The sequence below is a fragment of the Prunus dulcis genome, chromosome 5, assembly GCF_902201215.1.
Source record: "Prunus dulcis chromosome 5, ALMONDv2, whole genome shotgun sequence".
NCBI classification, from domain to species: domain Eukaryota; kingdom Viridiplantae; phylum Streptophyta; class Magnoliopsida; order Rosales; family Rosaceae; genus Prunus; species Prunus dulcis.
The window spans coordinates 7,253,431-7,272,960 of NC_047654.1; the positions used below are offsets into that span (position 1 = coordinate 7,253,431).

General features: G+C 36.8%; 3 protein-coding genes, 2 long non-coding RNA genes and 2 other non-coding genes across 11 annotated transcripts; 1 reads left to right on the forward strand and 6 right to left on the reverse strand.

The window, feature by feature from the left end:
* Positions 1-755: 755 nt before the first annotated feature.
* Positions 756-2,471, reverse strand: LOC117627199. The gene is made up of 3 exons (XR_004585747.1): positions 1,485-2,471; positions 1,289-1,384; positions 756-1,202 (listed from the first exon to the last, which is right to left on the reverse strand). It is a non-coding gene; the product is annotated as an uncharacterized LOC117627199 (long non-coding RNA).
* LOC117629436 lies at positions 2,117-2,200 on the reverse strand. The gene has a single exon (XR_004586097.1). It is a non-coding gene; the product is annotated as a small nucleolar RNA Z159/U59 (small nucleolar RNA).
* Positions 2,472-2,519: 48 nt separating the features above from the next.
* On the reverse strand, positions 2,520-2,605 carry LOC117629437. The gene has a single exon (XR_004586098.1). It is a non-coding gene; the product is annotated as a small nucleolar RNA Z159/U59 (small nucleolar RNA).
* Positions 2,606-3,549: 944 nt separating this feature from the next.
* On the reverse strand, positions 3,550-5,558 carry LOC117628579. Of its 2 annotated transcripts, none has more exons than XR_004585979.1 (5): positions 5,353-5,558; positions 5,042-5,211; positions 4,838-4,930; positions 4,605-4,742; positions 3,550-3,725 (listed from the first exon to the last, which is right to left on the reverse strand). It is a non-coding gene; the product is annotated as an uncharacterized LOC117628579 (long non-coding RNA). The 2 variants fall into 2 exon arrangements; XR_004585980.1 differs by lacking the exon at positions 3,550-3,725 and adding an exon at positions 3,827-3,980.
* Positions 5,559-7,172: 1,614 nt separating this feature from the next.
* On the forward strand, positions 7,173-10,412 carry LOC117627331 (probable pectinesterase 68). Its single transcript, XM_034359372.1, has 5 exons — positions 7,173-7,655; positions 7,787-7,976; positions 8,111-8,317; positions 8,998-9,242; positions 9,976-10,412. Exons 1-5 carry the CDS (start codon positions 7,312-7,314, stop codon positions 10,133-10,135), a joined length of 1,146 nt encoding a protein of 381 aa, XP_034215263.1. The 5' UTR covers positions 7,173-7,311; the 3' UTR covers positions 10,136-10,412.
* Positions 10,413-10,479: 67 nt separating this feature from the next.
* On the reverse strand, positions 10,480-15,075 carry LOC117627332 (peroxisome biogenesis protein 19-2-like). Of its 2 annotated transcripts, none has more exons than XM_034359375.1 (5): positions 14,791-15,075; positions 14,638-14,689; positions 13,859-14,135; positions 11,322-11,638; positions 10,480-10,767 (listed from the first exon to the last, which is right to left on the reverse strand). In XM_034359375.1, the coding sequence occupies exons 1-5, from the start codon at positions 14,828-14,830 to the stop codon at positions 10,722-10,724; spliced, it is 732 nt and encodes a 243-aa protein (XP_034215266.1). In that variant the 5' UTR covers positions 14,831-15,075; the 3' UTR covers positions 10,480-10,721. The 2 variants fall into 2 exon arrangements, with proteins under 2 accessions (XP_034215266.1, XP_034215265.1); XM_034359374.1 differs by having other exon boundaries at positions 13,859-14,138; positions 14,791-15,069.
* A 988-nt stretch (positions 15,076-16,063) lies between these two features.
* On the reverse strand, positions 16,064-19,527 carry LOC117627927. Of its 3 annotated transcripts, none has more exons than XR_004585857.1 (2): positions 19,001-19,105; positions 16,064-17,817 (listed from the first exon to the last, which is right to left on the reverse strand). XR_004585857.1 is itself a non-coding variant. In XM_034360245.1 (2 exons), the coding sequence occupies exons 1-2, from the start codon at positions 19,379-19,381 to the stop codon at positions 16,597-16,599; spliced, it is 1,311 nt and encodes a 436-aa protein (XP_034216136.1). In that variant the 5' UTR covers positions 19,382-19,527; the 3' UTR covers positions 16,064-16,596. The 3 variants fall into 3 exon arrangements, 1 of the variants encoding a protein (XP_034216136.1); XR_004585856.1 differs by lacking the exon at positions 19,001-19,105 and having other exon boundaries at positions 16,064-17,526; positions 17,679-18,810; XM_034360245.1 differs by having other exon boundaries at positions 16,064-17,526; positions 19,001-19,527.
* Between the last annotated feature and the right edge of the window lie 3 nt (positions 19,528-19,530).

A 19,530-nucleotide genomic window follows, 5' to 3' on the forward strand; every position in this document is an offset into this window, starting at 1 on the left:
ATTGCTTGTTTACGCCGTATTTGACCGACTAATGAGAAGACTACACATGGAAAGAAGGGGCCTAGGGAGATGACCCACTAAAAAGTCAATCGACCGTGTCTTACGGATCGCCATCGGCGCGGAGAGTGTTTGGGACTCATGATTGCCGATCAAATAGCAAAGGACTCCTTTCATCTAATATTTCTCACAGGTACATGTGGAACCACAATCTCACATTGAAATTTCACTCAAGATGCACACCTCTCAAGATCTATAAAAAAAGTTACAGGCCCCAAAAAAGAAGTAACTGTGACACTTAGCAAACCTACCATTACTCTGTCTAAATTACTATTTACTCCGTACTTATTTTAAATTAAACATCCAAGAGCGGTGCCAAAGGATTTACCGAGAATTCTGTGTCTTGCAAATTAGTCGGTTTCTTGAAACTTATTCAAAGCCGAAGGTAACATCACTAAGTTGAGCCCAAAAGTGCTGAACCATTTTTTAGAATCAATATAATTCTTACAAGACTTCCCGCAAAAGAGTAGGAGATATCTCCTTTTTTTGTGATGACCTATTATTGTTGACCAGTGAAATTGTTTGGACTAAAGCAAAGTCGAAGAAGCTATATACGAAAAAATAAAGTAGGATGAGAGGCAATTTTGGCGACGAGATAAGATTGATCTAGCTATAATTAAAACCGAAGCAAGTTCAAGCAAAGATGATCCGGATCCTTTCGCCCACCAAACTATTTGGTGAAATAACCAACAACGAAATGTATCAAAGGCGCGAGTCCATTATTACTTACCATTCTAGCTATCGGTGTTAGTGGTACTTCTCTTCCACAAAATGCTAGGCGAGGTCTCAAGTGAAAGATTACCACACAAAAATAAAGACAGAATACGATACAATAATTACAGAGAAGGGAAATCACAACAATGCTTAAATTGTCTCAAAACTCATCCTTCTGATAGAATAGAGCCGCAAAAGCGCGATTCCAATTCAAACTGACATTTTTTTTTTTGGGGTAAGAGGGGATGTACAAAGTATGCCACTGGAAAGTTGTTCTAAAAAGGGTAGTTAAATTCCCAGCCAAGCACTACGATTTTAAGCATCGATTTCTGCATATCTTTATAGTGGACAATGCCACCATACATCTTAGTAATGAATCTATCTTTGTTAACTGCTTGAGCCTTTTTCTTGCTTTTTCCAGTTTTTGCTACCTGCATAGATCAACGACCACAGATGTAGCCTTGATGAAGACATGAAATATAAAAAATAAAAAAAAATAAAAAAAGACAGAAAATACCTCAGTCCACATCTCCCTGCCATTTTTCGAGAACCATGTTGCAATGTCCATCAAGTGCTCTCACATGGCCAAGGAGCTTCCTGTTTTGACGAGAACCTGCTTGCCCAATGAGAACCATTTTGAATTAGAATTATTGCCCTCGACATGTAAAGCCTTAATGAACACAAAGAACTATAAAAGTGTAACAAAGGATTACCTCAGTGAGTATGATCTTTGATACTCATTATAAGAACAGACTAATCAGCTCAGGTATCCAGATTTTCAGCACTAAGAAGCTCAGGAAAATGAAAGTTTCATCAGAAATATCATTAGAAGCAAAAGAAGATCTTTTATGCAACTCGCTGCTGTCGATATAAAGGTTAAGTCCACAAATTCAGGTTTCTAAAAGTTGAAGGCTGACCATGTGGGTGTAAGAAAATAATTTCAATGTGGCAAATACTATTGCAAAAAAGTATATAAAGTAATCTACCTTGCACTAATGAGAAGAGAACTCTTCACTGTGAACTTTACTGGATATTATTTGTCAATCGAACCCTATCACTCAAAGTAACAAATGGTGGACACAAGCTAGTGACCCCATGCTAAAACCTAACACACCTAATTGATATCCAATCCGTTTAACTACACTACTTTAGAAGTTGTTAATTAAAGGGTTCAAGCATCATTATCGAATACTCCATTAAAATATAAAATACCTCTAAAGAACCTCAATAGTCTAAACAACATACGCAACAGGGGCACGAAATATGTTCAAATACAGTACGTATTCAAAGCATAATTGTATATACATATATATAGTGTAAATACACAACAACAGCGAAAAAAAAATCCTCTTCAGTTCAGGTCTCCAAATTTTTTCCGCATGGAGCATCTCGGAAGAACGAAAGTTATTTATTGATCATCATCAGAGGCAAAATAAAGTCATTTAATACATAAATGATAAAGCAGAGAGACAAAGAACAGGGCACCGCTAGCCCAAGATGGATAGGTTCAGCATCATCCATAAGCAGATATGAAACTCGTTATAATTTAAAAAAAGCTACATCCCCTGATTGTTAGCTGATTCTTACTTGAAAATAACAAGCAAAAAAAAAAAAAAATTCAAACCCACCAAAAAAGACACAATATTTTCAATTATAGACAAAGTATATAGTACATGTATGCTGTAAACACAAAAACAAGCCTCTTCAGTTCAGGTCTCCAAATTTTTCCGCTGTAAACACAAAAACAAGCCTCTTCAGTTCAGGTCTCCAAATTTTTCCGCATGGAGCATCTCGGAAGAACGAAAGTTATTTTTTAATCATCATCATTAGAGGCAATATGAAGTCATCTAATATATAAAACAGAGAGAGAGAGAGAGAGAGAGAGAGAGAGAGAGAGAGGACACCACATTATAGACTCAGCACCAGAGAGAGAGAGAGAGGACACCACATTATAGACTCAGCACCATATAAAAGCAGACATGAAACTAGGTTTAAGGATCCGCATCTCCTGATTTTTAGATGATGCTTATTTGACAATAATAAGCAAAAAAAATCAAAACTTCATAAAGAATGCATATGACATTCTCTAAAACCAACTATATTTGAATGAAATTTATGCATAAAATAGTACCAATAGCGATGTGAAAAAAGGATTAAACAAAATCATAGATCTAGGAAAGTTAATAAACAACTTAAAAGTACAGAGGCTCAGACCTGACCCGAGAAGTGACTAGGGTTTATACGAGGGAGGCTGGAGGGGAGAGGGAGACACAGAGAGAGATAGAGACGAAGAAACAGACGACAGGATTGATGGGTTGCCTGGACTATAAAATATAATGTTATAAGGGTAGCATATGGGCCGTGGCTTTTATGGATCTGGGTAGAAATGTGAATGGGAGGTAGTCCGGCTTTGAGCCCAAACCGCTCACCCTCGCTAAATATAAATTTTGGAAGATGCTGGGCTTTGAAAGAGTATCATAAGCAATAACAACAATTAACTTCGCGACGGCCTTATAAACCGAACAACTGCATAGACTCGCCCTCTAGCACCGATATTGTCCTCAATTTAGCCACTTAAGTCAAATAGATTGGTCAAGTCCAATAGACCATTATTATAGGTGGGGTTTTATCTTAAAGGCCTTGGTGCCATTATCAATGATAGATAAGGTGTACATTACTATTAAACTCCCTTGATGTGGGACTCTATAAAACCCACAAGAACTTACCGAAGAAAAATCGCTTGAATCTTTAAATTAGTATTGAAGTTCCTATAAATTACATCTCTGCCATTGATTAACTTAAAACAAGTCCAACACAAACCAAAAGAACCCATAACAAGCCCAGCGAGTCCATATTAGATTTTTTTGAAAAAACCCGAACTTAAAATAAAATAAAATAAAAAATCACGAAAACCAAGGGTCTGTCCCCACGACCCTTCATTCTCCATCAAACCTCTGCAAACCATATCATAGAAGTACATTGTTAATAACATGTCATAAAAGTGCATTGTTAATACCATGCTATAGAAGTATATTGTTAATACAATTTCATAGAAAAACATTTTAAACACAATTTCATACAAAAACATTGTAAATACCATTTCATACAAAAAATCCAAAAAACTCTAACAAGAGATTCGATATCCTTTGCTGCCACCTCCAATTGTCCATAGTTTCACCAGATACAATCGCAAAGGCAAAAGGAAATACCTTTAGAAGAAAAAAAAATACATTGTTAATACTATGTCACAAAAGTACATTGTTAATGCTATATCATAGAACTATTGTCCTAGTAAAAATCACATTTTGCATATCATAAACTTCAAGTGCACAGCCATATATAGAGCAAAATATAGAGCGTGCTTTGTTACTGAAAATCTGTTAATACTATGTCATAGAAGTACACTGTTAATACTATGTTATATAAATCAACTCAGTTGCAGGGTATGAACAGTATAACAGTTGTTCATACCACTTACTGGAAGTTAACAACTGCTCATACGACTTACAGATAACAAATTGTATACTACAAATCAACTTACTAACTTGTTGAAATTTACAGAAGTCATATATTAGACCTACAACCACCCAAAAAGCCAAAATTGGCTTGTTGCAAATGCCATATCAAAGTGTTGAGGAAGGTTGACTCTTTCTATTTTACCAGTTACAACTGCCGACTCATTTTGATTAGATTTTAGTATATTCCAGTATTTAAACAGAATTTTGAGACTCTTTGAAACAAATTTAACAAAAAAAAGCATAAACGCAACAATGTCCTAAATCTTAATTCTGAGTGAATAAACTATAGTGGTAATGAGGTTAACAAAGAGATACCTCCATCTCAATAAGATTTCCTATCATTCTCTCAGCAGGTTCTACACCATCGTGCAAAAATTTTACCATGACTTCATCCAGATGCTTTCTCAATACTGGAAATCTTTGCAACTCAATTACCTCACAAGCGTGGCTTATCTGCAGGCAAAATTTTATCTTCCTGATTACATCTACATCTCATGATTCATGGAAACATACAATTAAAACTCCGTAGCATATGCCTTATTACTCACCTTCATTAGTTCATCATAAACAAATCGAAGACACTAAAGGCTTGGGTCTAACAGACGAGCAATTTGTCTCCTAACTAAAAATTCAAATGGGACCTAAAACCAATTCAGAACCTTATCAGCCAATGCAGTGTAAAATCAAGCCATTAGTTTCTAATATTTAATACAAGGGAAAATGAAAGACTGCAGCATATGTCATCATCATACCTCAGGCACAAATAAAGCATTTCTTGCACCATAAGCATTTGAATAGCCATTCGAATATCATCATCAGTTAGATCATCCAAAGCGGCAGCCCCTTTGGCTATGGAAAAATCATCGTCGTCGACATCTACGAACAAGAGATTCAGGTTGAAAATCGGGAACACAGGACGGATCTGGCCATTTTGGAATATATCGGCGGTGGAAATCGGCGATCCGTCGGGGTTGGTGCATGCGAAAGAGAAATCAAGTAGAAATTCAAGTAAATTAAGCAAAAATCAAAAGGAAAATAATGAATTGAAGCAGATGGAACAAACCTGCAAAGGAAATGGAGGCATCGGCGGCGAGAACACGTGTGAGGCCACCTACGTAACGGAGATTGTCGTCGGTCTTGTGTTGGTCCATGGCTTTGAAATTGTTTGGTTTACTTTGAAGGCATAGAGAGGGAAGAAGGGAGAGAACAAAGGAAAGATGGTGGTTTGAAACAGGAGAGGAGCTTGAGGCTTCAAACCTAAGGTTATCAAACCTGAGGGAGGCTTCAAACGAGATCCAAAACTAACTTAATGCTAAAAAGGGTAATAAAGATATTTCATCTTATTAATTAAATTAAAAAATGTACGATTATTGATTTTTGGGTTTATTTTGGGTGTGTTTCTATGTTTTAAATAGTGTAAGGTATATTTATAAGTTCATATCTAAAAATAGGTGTTTCACTAATTTTGTATAATAAAATCCGTGTATTACATAATAACACAATTAAATAAAAGATTAAGAATAAAATAAAACTAGAGGTGAAAATAACAGCACTCTTGCATAATAACTCAGTCCGAATGATCATGGCTATTTCGTCTGACAAAGGCAATCGGTGTACTGGGTTTCGGTTAATTTGGCTCCATGCCCGAATTGAGGAACTGGGGTTGGGTACAGACTCCAACATTCAAAAATTTTGGTTTTCGAAAAGGTAGGGCCAACATGGTCCGAAAATTCATGAACGTTAGAACTACAATACAAAATGGTATTTAACCATGCCCTGGACCATCATTTTGTCATCCACACCACCACCACCACCACCGCCCCAACCAACAACACCACCACCACAGGATGTTGGACAAAGAAGATAAAGATGACCGTTTGAAGGAAGCAAGTATTAGAAGAATAATAATTGTACTAAAAAATAAATAAATACATTAAAGTCAATAAGTTCTTTCTTTTTTGTCTCAACTTTAAGTTAAATAAACTTCACATGGCCAAGTTTCCTCCAGCTGGGGACCATTTTTGGGTGCCCTAAAATTCTTGAACCCTAGCAAAAATAAATAAATAAATAATTACCAGACATTTGCCAGTTTCGTAAACAAGAATTTTGGCCTATGTAATTATGCAATAAATAAATAATTAATTCAACAATTGCACGCCATAATCTACAGCGACAGTGTGTGCATTGTTATTTTAAGTTTGTCGGGAGAAGATAATCATTCTATCATTACAAAAGTGAAGTAATGATCAGTTAATTAATCTGCACTTTCCCTAATCTTCATTATTGAAAACAATTGTTACCCATACCACTGCATTGGATCAGCTTAAACAAAAATTAATTGCAACCATCACATACGACTCCTCCATTGTCGTTTCGGACTGTTTTTTTTATCGGACATGCTTCCGATCATAAACCCTTTTGTTAATTAGAAGCAGTTTTCTTATAAGAACGCACAAGTTTTTAACTTTTTAGAAAATTACTTGAAAATATACTTCTTAAATAAGTGTTTTTTCAAAAAGCGTTCCGTTTCGGATTTTCCCAAATCCATGTAAATGTGTGATATATTTAATTGAACAACTAAAATCACCGAAATCATTCGCACAGTGAGGTAGATTCCGAGGTGGGAAGACTTTAGAGTACATATAATTAGGATGTGTCTTTATCTCTCTCATCACTGCTGAGTTGTGCATGCAAATTAAGCCAAAAACATATTTGACCCCACTTACTTATCCAAAGGCCAATTCATAGCATAACGAGACCAACCCACGCGAGGGAAGCCCCCAAAAAAAAAAAATGACCGTTGGAAAGGACTGAAATTTGTTTCCATATATATATATATATATATATATATAGTACTTGCATTCCATTATATACATGTTCCTTGATATCTCTTCGATAGCTCTTGGCTCTTGCAATCGAATCTCATAACCTCAGAGAGAGAGGGAGCAATCTATCTATCCACCATTTTCGTTATTATTATTATTATTAAATTTAATGCTATTTTAATTAATTCAAACTATTAATGGCTTCTTCTCTTTTATCATCATCATCATCTTCTTCTTCTTCTTACTTCTTCTTGGTGTGCACTACACTCACTGTGTTTTCCTTCTGGTTATTTCATGCAGTGCCAGCGGTGACAGCGGTGAGAAGCTCTCGCGTAATGCTAGTCCACACTACTAACAACAATGGTTCAACATCAAACTCTACCAAGAACCACCACAAGTGGGTGGGGCCAACTGGTCACCGCCAGATCGCTGTCGACATAAACGGTTCAGGGGATTTCCTGTCCGTCCAAGCCGCCGTCAATGCAGTACCGGCAAACAACACGGTCAATGTTCTCATCCTCATCAGCCCCGGATACTACAGGTCATTATTAATCATTATTGTCACTAGTCAACAATATGATCAGTAAATATGATACAAATAGTAACAGACTCGATAATTCATATAGTGAAAATATTAATTACTGTGGAGATAAATATGATATGGGTATGCAGAGAAAAAGTGGTGGTGCCGGCGACAAAGCCGTACATCACGTTTCAAGGAGCTGGGAAAGATGTGACCGTGATCGAATGGCATGACCGAGCCAGTGACCCAGGGCCCAACGGCCAGCAGCTGAGGACTTACAGGACAGCTTCTGTTACTGTTTTCGCCAACTATTTCTCCGCAAGAAACATCAGCTTCAAGGTACGTTAAGAGTAATGCTTTTTTCACGATATATTACAACTAATGTGTGTTTATTAGAGCTAACCATACAAATATAGTTGGATTTTTGCATGCATGAATGAGCATTATATGGATTTATTTACTTATTATCTCAGAATACGGCGCCGGCTCCGATGCCGGGGATGCAAGGGTGGCAAGCGGTAGCGTTTAGGATATCAGGTGACAAGGCGTACTTCTCAGGTTGTGGCTTCTATGGTGCCCAAGACACACTTTGTGACGATGTGGGGCGCCATTACTTCAAGGATTGTTACATTGAGGGTTCCATAGACTTCATTTTTGGGAATGGTCGGTCCATGTACAAAGTAAGTAACTACATAAATAATATTAATGTTGATTTAATTTTGTTTAATTAGTATCAATTTTAACATGTATTTTGCATGCTATAACTATTTTTGTCTAAATTGCCATTGTCTTGTTGAGCTCTAAGCAAAAATTTTAGTGCTTTTGTCTATGAACACCCGTGACTCTTCCATTTTGAAAAAGAAAAGGATGCCTGCCTTTTTTCTGCTGCATCTTTGTGACAGAGCGATGTCACTTTAGTGCACATAAAGTCAAGAAAAGTGAGGAAGCTTTTTCCTTCGCCAGTTTCATCTGTTGGTGGGAAAAATGCTATTTGCATATACGAGGCATTTGTATTCAACAATTGTGAAATGTTTATTGATCTATCGATTTATCTATAAATAAAAGATTAATGATAACATTACTCGTATTCTAATTTTTAAAGCAAACTTAGGTATGTGGCGAGTGTAATTCTTAGCGACTAAATTGTTCTTACGAAACCCTAATAATGTAATTCTTAGTGCCTAGAAATTTAAACAAATGGTCTTATCAAAACAGAAAATTCACGCCTTTTTTTATATTAAATTTTTTATTCTACTCAATATAAAATCATTATTGTTAGTGCTTTACGGTGACGTTTCGTTTGCAATGAGTGGTTTGACCTTTTGACTGATCAACTATTGGCTGGTTCTGGTTGGCACAGGACTGTGAGCTGCACTCGATAGCAACCAAGTTCGGGTCAATTGCGGCCCACTACAGAAACTCAGCGGATGATAAATCAGGCTTCGCTTTCGTGAACTGCCGAGTTACGGGTACGGGTCCTTTGTATGTGGGTCGGGCCATGGGCAAGTACTCCCGGATCGTATATTCCTACACCTACTTTGATGACGTGGTCGCTCATGGTGCCTGGGATGACTGGGGCAACACAACCGCCAGCACTACAACAAAGTAATTAACTACCTTCAGCTTTTAATTACTTTTATTTTATTTTATGACAAGTGCAATATTCTAAATCCTTCATATAAACTGATTTCGGGACGAGGAGAGTAAAACTTAAAATTAAGAGTGCCCTAATTATTTGAGTTCAGAGTTCTTTTTATAATGTATTCGGATGCAAAGGAGTAGATAAACACACTGTTTTGGTCAACCGATATTACCGACATTTGCTCTAATTACTTGATTTCTTCTAATCATTCTTTAGTGGGCCCACCCTCTGTGTTTCCCTTTTGACAAACACGTCTGTGGGGCCCATTTTAATTTTGTGGAATTATAGGTGTTTGAACTCCTAATCATTGTCATGGCATCAAGCCCCGGTCAACAAAGACAAGGCCATAGAAAGCTTAAAAAAAGTGATGGAAAAGCCAAATATTTCAAAGATTTCTTGTCTCGAGATAATTAAAAACCCTACTTTTTCTTCTACACTTTTTATGTACTAATTTCCTCACATGAAGTGAGAAATTCATGAAATAAAAAGATAGGGATTCAAAAAGAGAAATATCGTTAGACTAATATATAATAAATATCATAAAATTTAGATCTCAACTAATATATTAAAATTTTAATTTATTTTTAACAAGTAAGGTATTTTAATGTCATGTCATTCGTAGTAAAATTTGGAAATAATAAGTGGGCCAACCTGACTTTTAATGGGTTTTTTTTGTTTTTTCGGTGGCAACTGCAGGAGGAGTGTGTTTCTGGGAGTCTACAAGTGCTGGGGGCCAGGAGAAGAAGCCCTGCTTGGGGTGTCATGTGCCCCAGAGCTTGATTATGAATTGGCCCATCCCTTTCTGGTCAAGAGTTTCGTCAACGGAAGGCACTGGATTGCACCCTCTGATGCTTAGCCTTTGCTATCATCTCATACTTCTTCCAAATCCCATTCTTTAATTCATTCATATATTCTTTAATTCAATTATTGTAAAATATATCTACTCCATCAACATACTCTATCCAGGGTTGCTGTTCCTTCTAATTGCTTTATGCGGGAGAAAGGTAGGCTACTTAAAATAGTCCAACAACCAAACTCTTATGTGTGTAGATTTGCTCACCTAATCCTGATAAGTGTCCCGACGTTTTGTACCGTGTACCTTTTCTTCAATAATATGATATCGTTTTGTTCAAGGCTTTTTCATTAAGATTTGAGTTTGCATGCTACTAGACCAAACGATCATTGGCTCGCCAACAAACAAATCTAAGAAATTTTCCTTACCATATAACCCCCAAATTTTATACAAGCTTTACGTGTCTCAAAACCTTGCTCTGAAACTGGGCAGCTAAAACAATCATAAGAATCTGAAATAATAAAACTGCATGCAATTCAGGCAATAACCAATTTATTTTCACAAGTTTTGATAAACAAACATCTGTGTGCGCCCAGGGGGATAACAGCTATGGGGATATGAAATTAGCACGGAGGAAAGACGGTTGCTCTCACATTATACAACAATTTGTCTGAGACTCTAGCATCTCTGGAGACCTGCAAAGGAAAGCATCGTGGGTCAGTTGATAGAGCTGACCAAAGTTCTAAACGATTTCTGCAAATTGATGGTGCCACAGAGAAAGCATGTTATACTGAGTTAGTATTTCTCAGCCAAGAAGAAATCTATCTGATTTTCTTGTGGTAACACAAGTCATGTTAAACTTCGATGTGATAAATAGCGTAAATTATCGTCGCTCCAAACTGAATGTTCCATTTAAATGGGAGTCTCAGCTGTAGTACAGATTCAAGTTCTCACAGCTTTAAGGAAGAGCCTACCTTCTAGACTTGGTACATAAATTTCCTTTAATAGATAGTATAAAACTCTCAATCTGAATAACACTGAAGAACAATATAAATGGGTTCATTGACCATTTTCCTGATGAGATTCCCTCAGCAGTTGTCCTCACAAATAAATAACATCTAAGAACAACAGTATTCACATACAGAAAATATTAAAATGGCAAATGTGATCATCAGCGAACTTAAGACGTGTGAGTGCTTTAAAAGTTGCAGACAAACTAACCGTTCAGATTTTCATAATTAAGACTTACAGTTGTCCAAGACTAGCTAGGTCAAAATCAGGAGCTAGCTCCTGCACAATATCATTAGGTGGTTGGCCGCATTCTTGCATTTTCTGCATGAGCTCAAAAATCCGGGTGAAGTTTCCAGAATCCTTTTCGTAGACTTCATTAAGATCTTTTATGAGTTCGTACTGGTGAAAATAACGTTCATGTTCTTCTTTACTCAAACTCGCTTCATGCTCTTTCAACCACTTTGGATATCTTTCTCCAATTTCCTTCATCGGTTCATGAAGAATATCCTTAGACAAAAGCTGCTGCATCATGGTCTCAACAATAGATTCCATGTCCTACACAAAAATAAGGGGAAAATTAACAATAACAAGATATTACAGCTTTTATTAACAGGTTGTACACCAATTTGGCAAAGCATCAAGTAGGAACATGAAGGTAGTGCATATTTACGAAAGAAGCAGAACATGTAGTAGCTAAAGCATGCCATTATAGCCAAATCCTAACACCACCAAAAGGATGTATACAAAGAAGTTGGAGTTTATTCATCTTATTAACATGACACGGGTTTTAAAACCCAAACTGGCACAAATTTTGCAGAATTCAAAAGACAAAACATTGTACACTCAAATACAAGTTACGTGAACTAAAATTTTTGGAGGAAGAGAAGGAAAGTACAAGAAAGAAAAATATATGAAGACATTGAATATAGGTCTACTATGCTATTATATAAAGAAAATGAAACAGTCTAAAAAGCACAAGGCATATGCATTCCAGAAACATACTTATCCACATTCAATTTTAGTTTGGTGTCTCATTCGGTAGATAAATCTTGAAATTAGCTATTGTTTTGTTGAAATGATGACCAAAACTTCTAAATATACTTCCTCCAAATAAACTGTAGAAGCCACTGACCGAGTGCCTAAGCAATTAGTAGATTACCAAGCAATGCATATGATGAAACAGTAAATGAAAGATTTTGTATATGGAGAACATATGGCACAAGTAAATGAAATATCTATTACCACCACTCATGTTGCCTACCATGTAAAGTATGATATGTCAATACTAGGACCCTTGTAACCAAGCGTACAGCCAACCAATAGATCCTGCTTTGTCTCATCCTTCTCACAATGGTACCAAAAACTTAAGATAAAGGTTAAACTTCTGCTACAGTAAGCAAGCCTCATAGTTATTTTGATGGTTAGCACCTCGAATACTAAACATGAATTAGACGATATTTTTTTTCACGACATGCAGAAAACAATTAAATTTCATATCAGGGAAAGCTATTCAGAAATTACACACCGATACATCCTCTCTTCATCCCAACCCTAAAAAGAAGCAAACACACCAGTAGGTCCTAGACATAGCTTCCAAAAAGGGTATTTATTTTCTAATCAAGTTTCTGAATTGATCATTCTTCTCCCTCTGAAAGGAGCTTGACCCGATCAAGTTAGGAGCTAGACTAAGAAGGGATTCATCACCTTCAATGCGTTTTAGGAAAGTGCTAGCTGTTTTCTTGAGTTTTATGGATGGAGAAAATTTAGTAGGTACAATATTTAGCTCATAGTCCCCATGTTCAAAGGTAATAAGTGTTGTTGCTCTAGGCAGGGGTTATCAGTGGGTCCTTGAAACATGGGGACTATTGAAGGTGATGGACACATAAAAGAGATAAAAAAAATAAGGGTTATCAGTGGGTCCTTGGTTTCACTTAATCTGAACATGAATTCCTCAAACTTGTCAATGTATTCAACGACCAACATATTCCCTTACAAAGAGACTAGTGGTAGTCCAGAAAGCACTCGCAAAATGGTTAACATTACATTTCTATTTCAACCTTTCTTTCAACTCACTTCAATGGAGATTGGTTCTGTGCTATATCAATTTGTTTTTCAAGGTAATACTCCCAAAGAGTTTAGTTTGGCACACCAACTTCGTCTTGGAAAATCCAACTTTGTGACTCTTAGATATTTGATACCGCTCAAACTATGGGTCCAGGTCACAACCAAAAAGCTTAGGATTTAGTTTATCATTAAAACTATGAACATCAATATGATTGCTATTACCGTATCAAACATAAAGCTAAAGTTTTAGTATGTACTTTGTCAGAAAATTGATCCAATATGATTTACCATTAGCCTATATCAACCCAGAATTCCAATTCTTAGTAAACAATATTGTCAGAACGAGTGATACTCAGCAAGCAATAGATAGTTGTTCTCAATAGCAATATACTTGAAATCAGAACACAGGGATCATATTAGACACAAGCATTGCAATGAAAATTTCAGTTAGTAAAACAAATTTCAGGTACAGAGGAGGATAAGTTCCATGTTCTAAATTCTATCAAACACCAACCTTAATCTAAATACCCATGTATCGAATTCACAACTATAAAATTGTGTCGATTACAAGTCACTAACCAATAACAGCTCAAATTGCATAAAACTCAACCAAACAGCTAGATTGATCAAATCCCAAAAAAAAAAAAAAAAAAAAAAAAAAAAAAAAAAAAAAGGCAATTCAAAGAAAAAAGTAAATGAAAAGCAAATTACCTGAGACCCAGCAAGTTCCTCGAACTGCTTGACCCAATCTTCCACATCCTTACCCAAATCCTCTCCGCCAGGTTTCGTACTGGTCACAGATTCCAGTCCCTTAACAGCCTCTCTAGTCTGCTCTCTGAGCTTATCAAGAGCCTCAGTAACATGGGATTCCTCTGAAACCTTTTGTTTTCCCTTTTTCTTTGTTCTTATTTCAGGTAATCCCATGCCAAGTCCTTGAACCCCAGCAGGCAAGGAAGGTGGTTCTTGCTTGTTCTCTGTAGATTCTTTACTTCTATGACAAGAAAAAGAATGTAAATACTCAACTTGGCGCAGAAGTTTCACATAGTTCCATTAAGCATACTGATATTTACTACAAATACATAATTCATTATACAAGCCTAACGCTTTATTTCACCATTTTCTTCATGGGTTATACTTATAACAATAATTTCATTCAGTTGAAAATGCTGTTGAGCAACTTGGGCAAAAGCAAAATACAAACACCCATGATGTGATTCCTTTCCTTTCTATATTGAAAACCAAATGTTGAATGAAAAATTGTCCTTGGTTACTTTCATACACAATTCTAGACAAACAATTTTGAAGAATTACAAACTGCCTTCGGAACGAAGAAAATAACGTTTTGAACACAAATACAAACTGAGAATTTTGAAGAAACAAACACCCGCATGAGAATTTACAAAGTAAAGCTTGAAGCTTTTGAGAGAGAGAGAGAGAGAGAGAGAGAGAGAGAGAGAGAGAGGGAGAGGGAGAGGGAGAGGGAGAGAAACCTATGAAGGGAGGGTTTGTTGAGGTTGAGATTCTGGAAGTCATCTAAGGCACCTGAAAATCAATTCAAAGACAAAATTACAAAATTTAGAGAGAGAGAGAGAGAGAGAGAGAGAGAGAGAGAGAAAGCAAAGCTTCTTGTATCTAATACGTACTATCGAGGAGTTCGTCTAAATCATCAGAGTGGTCAGCCATGGATGAAACTTGAAGCTCTCTCTCTCAACTCTGTGTAAAGTCTCAACTGCTTAGCGTTTGGGTGGGGATTGGAAAGGAATTATGGACGAAGTACGGGATTGATGCAGGGATTGAGAAAAAGCAAAGCTGCAAAAATGACGAATGGGGCGGTCAATCTATATGGACTGGATTTGGGCCCAAGGTCTTGAGCTTTCAACTCTAAAGATATTTTTCTTCTCTTTCTTGCCAATTCTTTCTCTCTTTTTTTACTAGATAAATTGCACACCTATCTTTTTTTTATTTTTTTATTTTATTTATTTTTTGAGTACAAGTCATAGTCTAAAGTTACAAAAGATAGGTATTTCTCTCACACACAATTATGATGCCGTGGAATTCGAACTTGAGACATCTGATATGCAAGTCTTTTTTTCCACTAAATTAGACTCGTTGGCTTGCACACCCAATTTTAGTAGATAAATTGCACTCCTTATGTGCGTGTGAGAGAAGAAAGTGGGATAACAAGGGCCCAACTGCTTGAGCTCTATAACCTTACTCAATTGAATGCATAAGAAATATTGATAAAATGTTTAACGCACAATACTACCAATGATGTATATCGTATTTGACCCAAAAATTATTTGAGGGACATCCTTATAGGGCACACCCCAAATGGTATTTTTCTAATTTGAACCTTCTATTTGATAGATATTCATTCAAAGATAATCTCTATAAAATATCACTTGAATCCGAGTAAACCACACAGACACACAGACACACAGACACACACACACACATATTATATATATATATATATATTCTTGATATTCACCATATATATATATATATATATATATATTCTTGACTATTCACCTAGAATGAGTCACATTCTTTCTTACCTGTGAGTTATAGTTTGACACGTATATAAAAGTAACTTATTGAAAACACAAAAAGTAAAGCTTTCATTCATTTGTCAAATTCTAATTTGGAGGTATAGATGACTGATTCCTTTCATGTAACAAGCCAATTATTTCCCTTATATGTATGTATAGTGGTTTGGATTTTTTTGTTGTATAATTCACATCTGAGAGCGCTAATATCTTAGAGCCAGCATTGTTTGTTGAGTCCAATATCAACTAATTCCTTATAAAGTAAAATTATTTAGTTTTAAGATTCAAAATTTAAGGGTAATAGAGAAACTATAACCTCTTATCTGCTCACCTAGGTAGGGCTTAGAATAGATGTACCGGCAAATACTTTCAAAGAAAATCTCATTGTAAATTTCATTTCCTCAATGACTCTATTCATTACAGATGGTTCCTTCTTTTATACAAACAATGCCTCTGGCTTTCCAGCCAGTTTAAAAAACTAAACTCAACTTCCTAACTGGAGACTGCTGAGCTGCTTACTGAAAAGCAAAGAATGCTGATAGATATTTAGATTTAAGCTAAACTTAACTTCCATAGGAGAAAATTTTCAATGGGGTAAAATTCAAAAGAAATTCCACGTACATGGCAAGTAGTACTGCTATTTAGGCTATATTGCTTCATTCGTTTACAAAGTTGGACCAGAGTCAGCTTCTAAAATTGTCATGTGATAGAGGATTTGGCCCCTGATCTTTAGTCTCTGAAACACCAGTCACACAATTAGCCTCGATAGTAGCTGCTTGCCTGATGTTCGGTTCTTCTGTGACAGACTTCTCTGTGGTTTCCATAGCCATTGTAACAGTATTATTGTTTCCACAATTCAGGCAAGGCTTCTGACCCTCCGATCGCAGGATTTTCTTGAAATTAGGGACTTGAACTTGTTCCCACCGGCACTTCTTGGTACACATGGGGAGGCATGTATTTCCCTTCTTGGGGATGGAAAATAGTCTGAGCAATTGGGTTAGGGGGGTAAAGAGCTTGAAGCCCGACTGGCCCACATATAGCTTCGCTACTTTTAAATCTTTTGAAGTTAGCAACATGCTTCTTTCCAGAAAGATGGTGGTCAAAAATCCCCTGCCTATCACACTTGACGTTGCATATATCACAGATTAGCGGAATAACAATCTTCTTAGTTTCAGTTTCAGAAGTAATCTTGTGCTTCTTCTTGCGCTTTGGACCATGCTGCTGCCCCGGGATATTATTTTGCTGTTCAGTTTCCGCAGATTTTACATGGTTAACAGCTTCAGTGGGTAAATTTTCTGTTGGTTTGTTCTGTTCACCATCCTGTGCACCCTGAGTCAAATGAGACACTTCCAGATTTGAATTAGATGTGCGATTCTGTTGGCCCTGTAATTCATCCCCTGATCTGATAGCATTTTTCATCTTTTCCATCTTCTTCATGTTCTTCTTATGTCGCTGTCCATTCTTGTGATTCTCAAGAATTTCCAAACTATTGCACGCGGCCTTACAAATTTCACACCAAGCAACCTGGGGACTCTGGTTGTTCCGAACTTTAGTTTTGTTTGGAACTTCTGATTTAAGTGCTGACGCTGATTCTGATTTCTCAGGTGGAAGTGTTGCTGGAGCAACTGAAGATTCTGGATGCGAAGATGTTGAAGGGAAACCATGTTGTGAGAAATGCTTAGGGCCACCACTACCACAACCCTGTGGTCTTCCAATGAAAGATGGGCCAGCTCCACTGGGTCTAAGGTGGTTGTAGCCAAAATTTCCTTGGTGTCCTTTGAATGGCTCACCACCCCTTTCACCACCACTACTGTATGGAGGCTGACCAACCTGAAAAATTAAATCTTGAAAGAATAAGAATGTAGAAAGCTGGATACAAGCCAAATGAAAAAGAGCAATGATGTTTGCAATCTTAAAAACCCTATGTAACTTAGAATATCAATATTTCAAACTGACCCACAGGGTTTGCAATCAGAAAGGACCTTTTGTGACTTAGAGCACCAAATACATTAGCCAATACATCGCTCCAAACCTTCAGAAATGAGCAAGATACATAGCAAAAACAGCCTCAACTTCAAAGGAAGTCAGATGACATCAAAACCATAAATTTGCTTCTACCTTCTGCTCATAATACATATACCCAAAACCAACATAAGGGATTTCAGAAAAAGTACAGTGAGACAAAAATGATAATCTGGCAACATTGAGTAGTAGATACCCACCAGAGAATTTTACAAAACATCTAGATGAACTTAAAAACTTAATCAACTGGAAACAGACAAACAAAATTCAGGAAGCCAATCGAACATATAGTCTAAAACAAACCAACAAATCTGCCATGTTCTCTTTGCACAAAAGTTTCCTACATATCATTATGTGAATTGAGTGGCGAAATTCTTCACTCTGCATACAAAGTTGCAGGTCATTTAAATTAATAGGGGTAGCACCTGCACCATCTCCAGTGGCTTAATTTTGCATATTTGAGCAAGAAAAGAAGTTAGAATAGTTCAGATCACCCAAACATCAAACAAATCCTCCTTTGGTTCATGTATCTGCACCTATTTTCAGTTTATAAAGATTCTCTACAAGACTTACAAGTATTTAATTGTTTCAACCATAGAACTCGAAAGAGATTTGGAAGAGGATGGTGACAGGAGTAAATAATACATCGTTGAGTTTGCAGAAGCAACTACATTATGGTCATCTAGCGTCACATAGTTCATTAGTGTCTTGTCATCCGAGCTCCCAAACCAAACACAATGAGCTGTGTTTCAAAGCAAGTAAACAAAAATATTGAAAATACATCTCAAAATTTTGAAAAGGATTAACCCCTAGTGTTTGATTCCAGAACATGTTGTTAATGTAAATCATGTCCTGATAATTACAACCCCCTTTCCTCAAGTACTGATAGGAGTTTCTTTAATATTGAATATGTAAAATTTGAACATATAAGGAAAGGGTATTTTACTTAACCAGAAAGTCCAAAAGATATCCTTCCCTTACTACTTATTTCCAAGTCTCCATGATCATAAAATCTTTGTCCTTCCTGGTTTAAACCACCAGAGAAATAGAAGGACAGAAGAACCAACCATTTCATGCAAAGGATTGTCCTTCCTGGTTTGTACCTTGCATATGTATATATATGTTTATGCATATAATGGGGTTCCAAATACAAAAATGGATCAGATAAGTGAAGCCGAAAAAACCCAACTCATTTTTGTCAAGCATATACATAAAACAAACAATCAAAAGCAATTCGATGACAATGCCACCAGTCCAATCAATCAAAAGCAAAACATTGTACCGGTTGATACAAAGGCCTCTCTGCCACTGCTCCCACTCTGGACCCTGAAAATTGCGCCAGTCGAGACAGCACAGCCGCGGTGGGGTCCAGCCCTGGAAGTACCGGAATCCCAGGTGCCTGGACTAGTCGTGATTGAGAAAGTCGGACAGGTTGTTGTTGCTGCAGCAGCTGCTGCTGGTGGTGGTAGACATTGGCATAGTTCGATTGGTAATAACCTTGTTGCTGCTGGTGGTATTGCTGTTGTTGTGGGTGTTGAAAACGAAAGCAGAAAGATTGGTTTGATTGGTATGCAATAAAACCTTCTTGTTGTTGAAGAGCTTGGAACTGTTGATAAAGCAGCTGTTGTTGTTGAGCAAGGAGCAGTTGATGTTGTTGGTCCATGGTTTAATTCTGTGGTCTTGCCTGTAGGGAATGGTTGACTGTTTAGGGTTTTTGGTGTTTTGTCTGTTAAAGGAACTGTGAAACTGTCAAGGCAGAAGGGTCTGAGGAGACGATGATGCTCCGGGCATGTGGGTTTTCGACACGTGGTG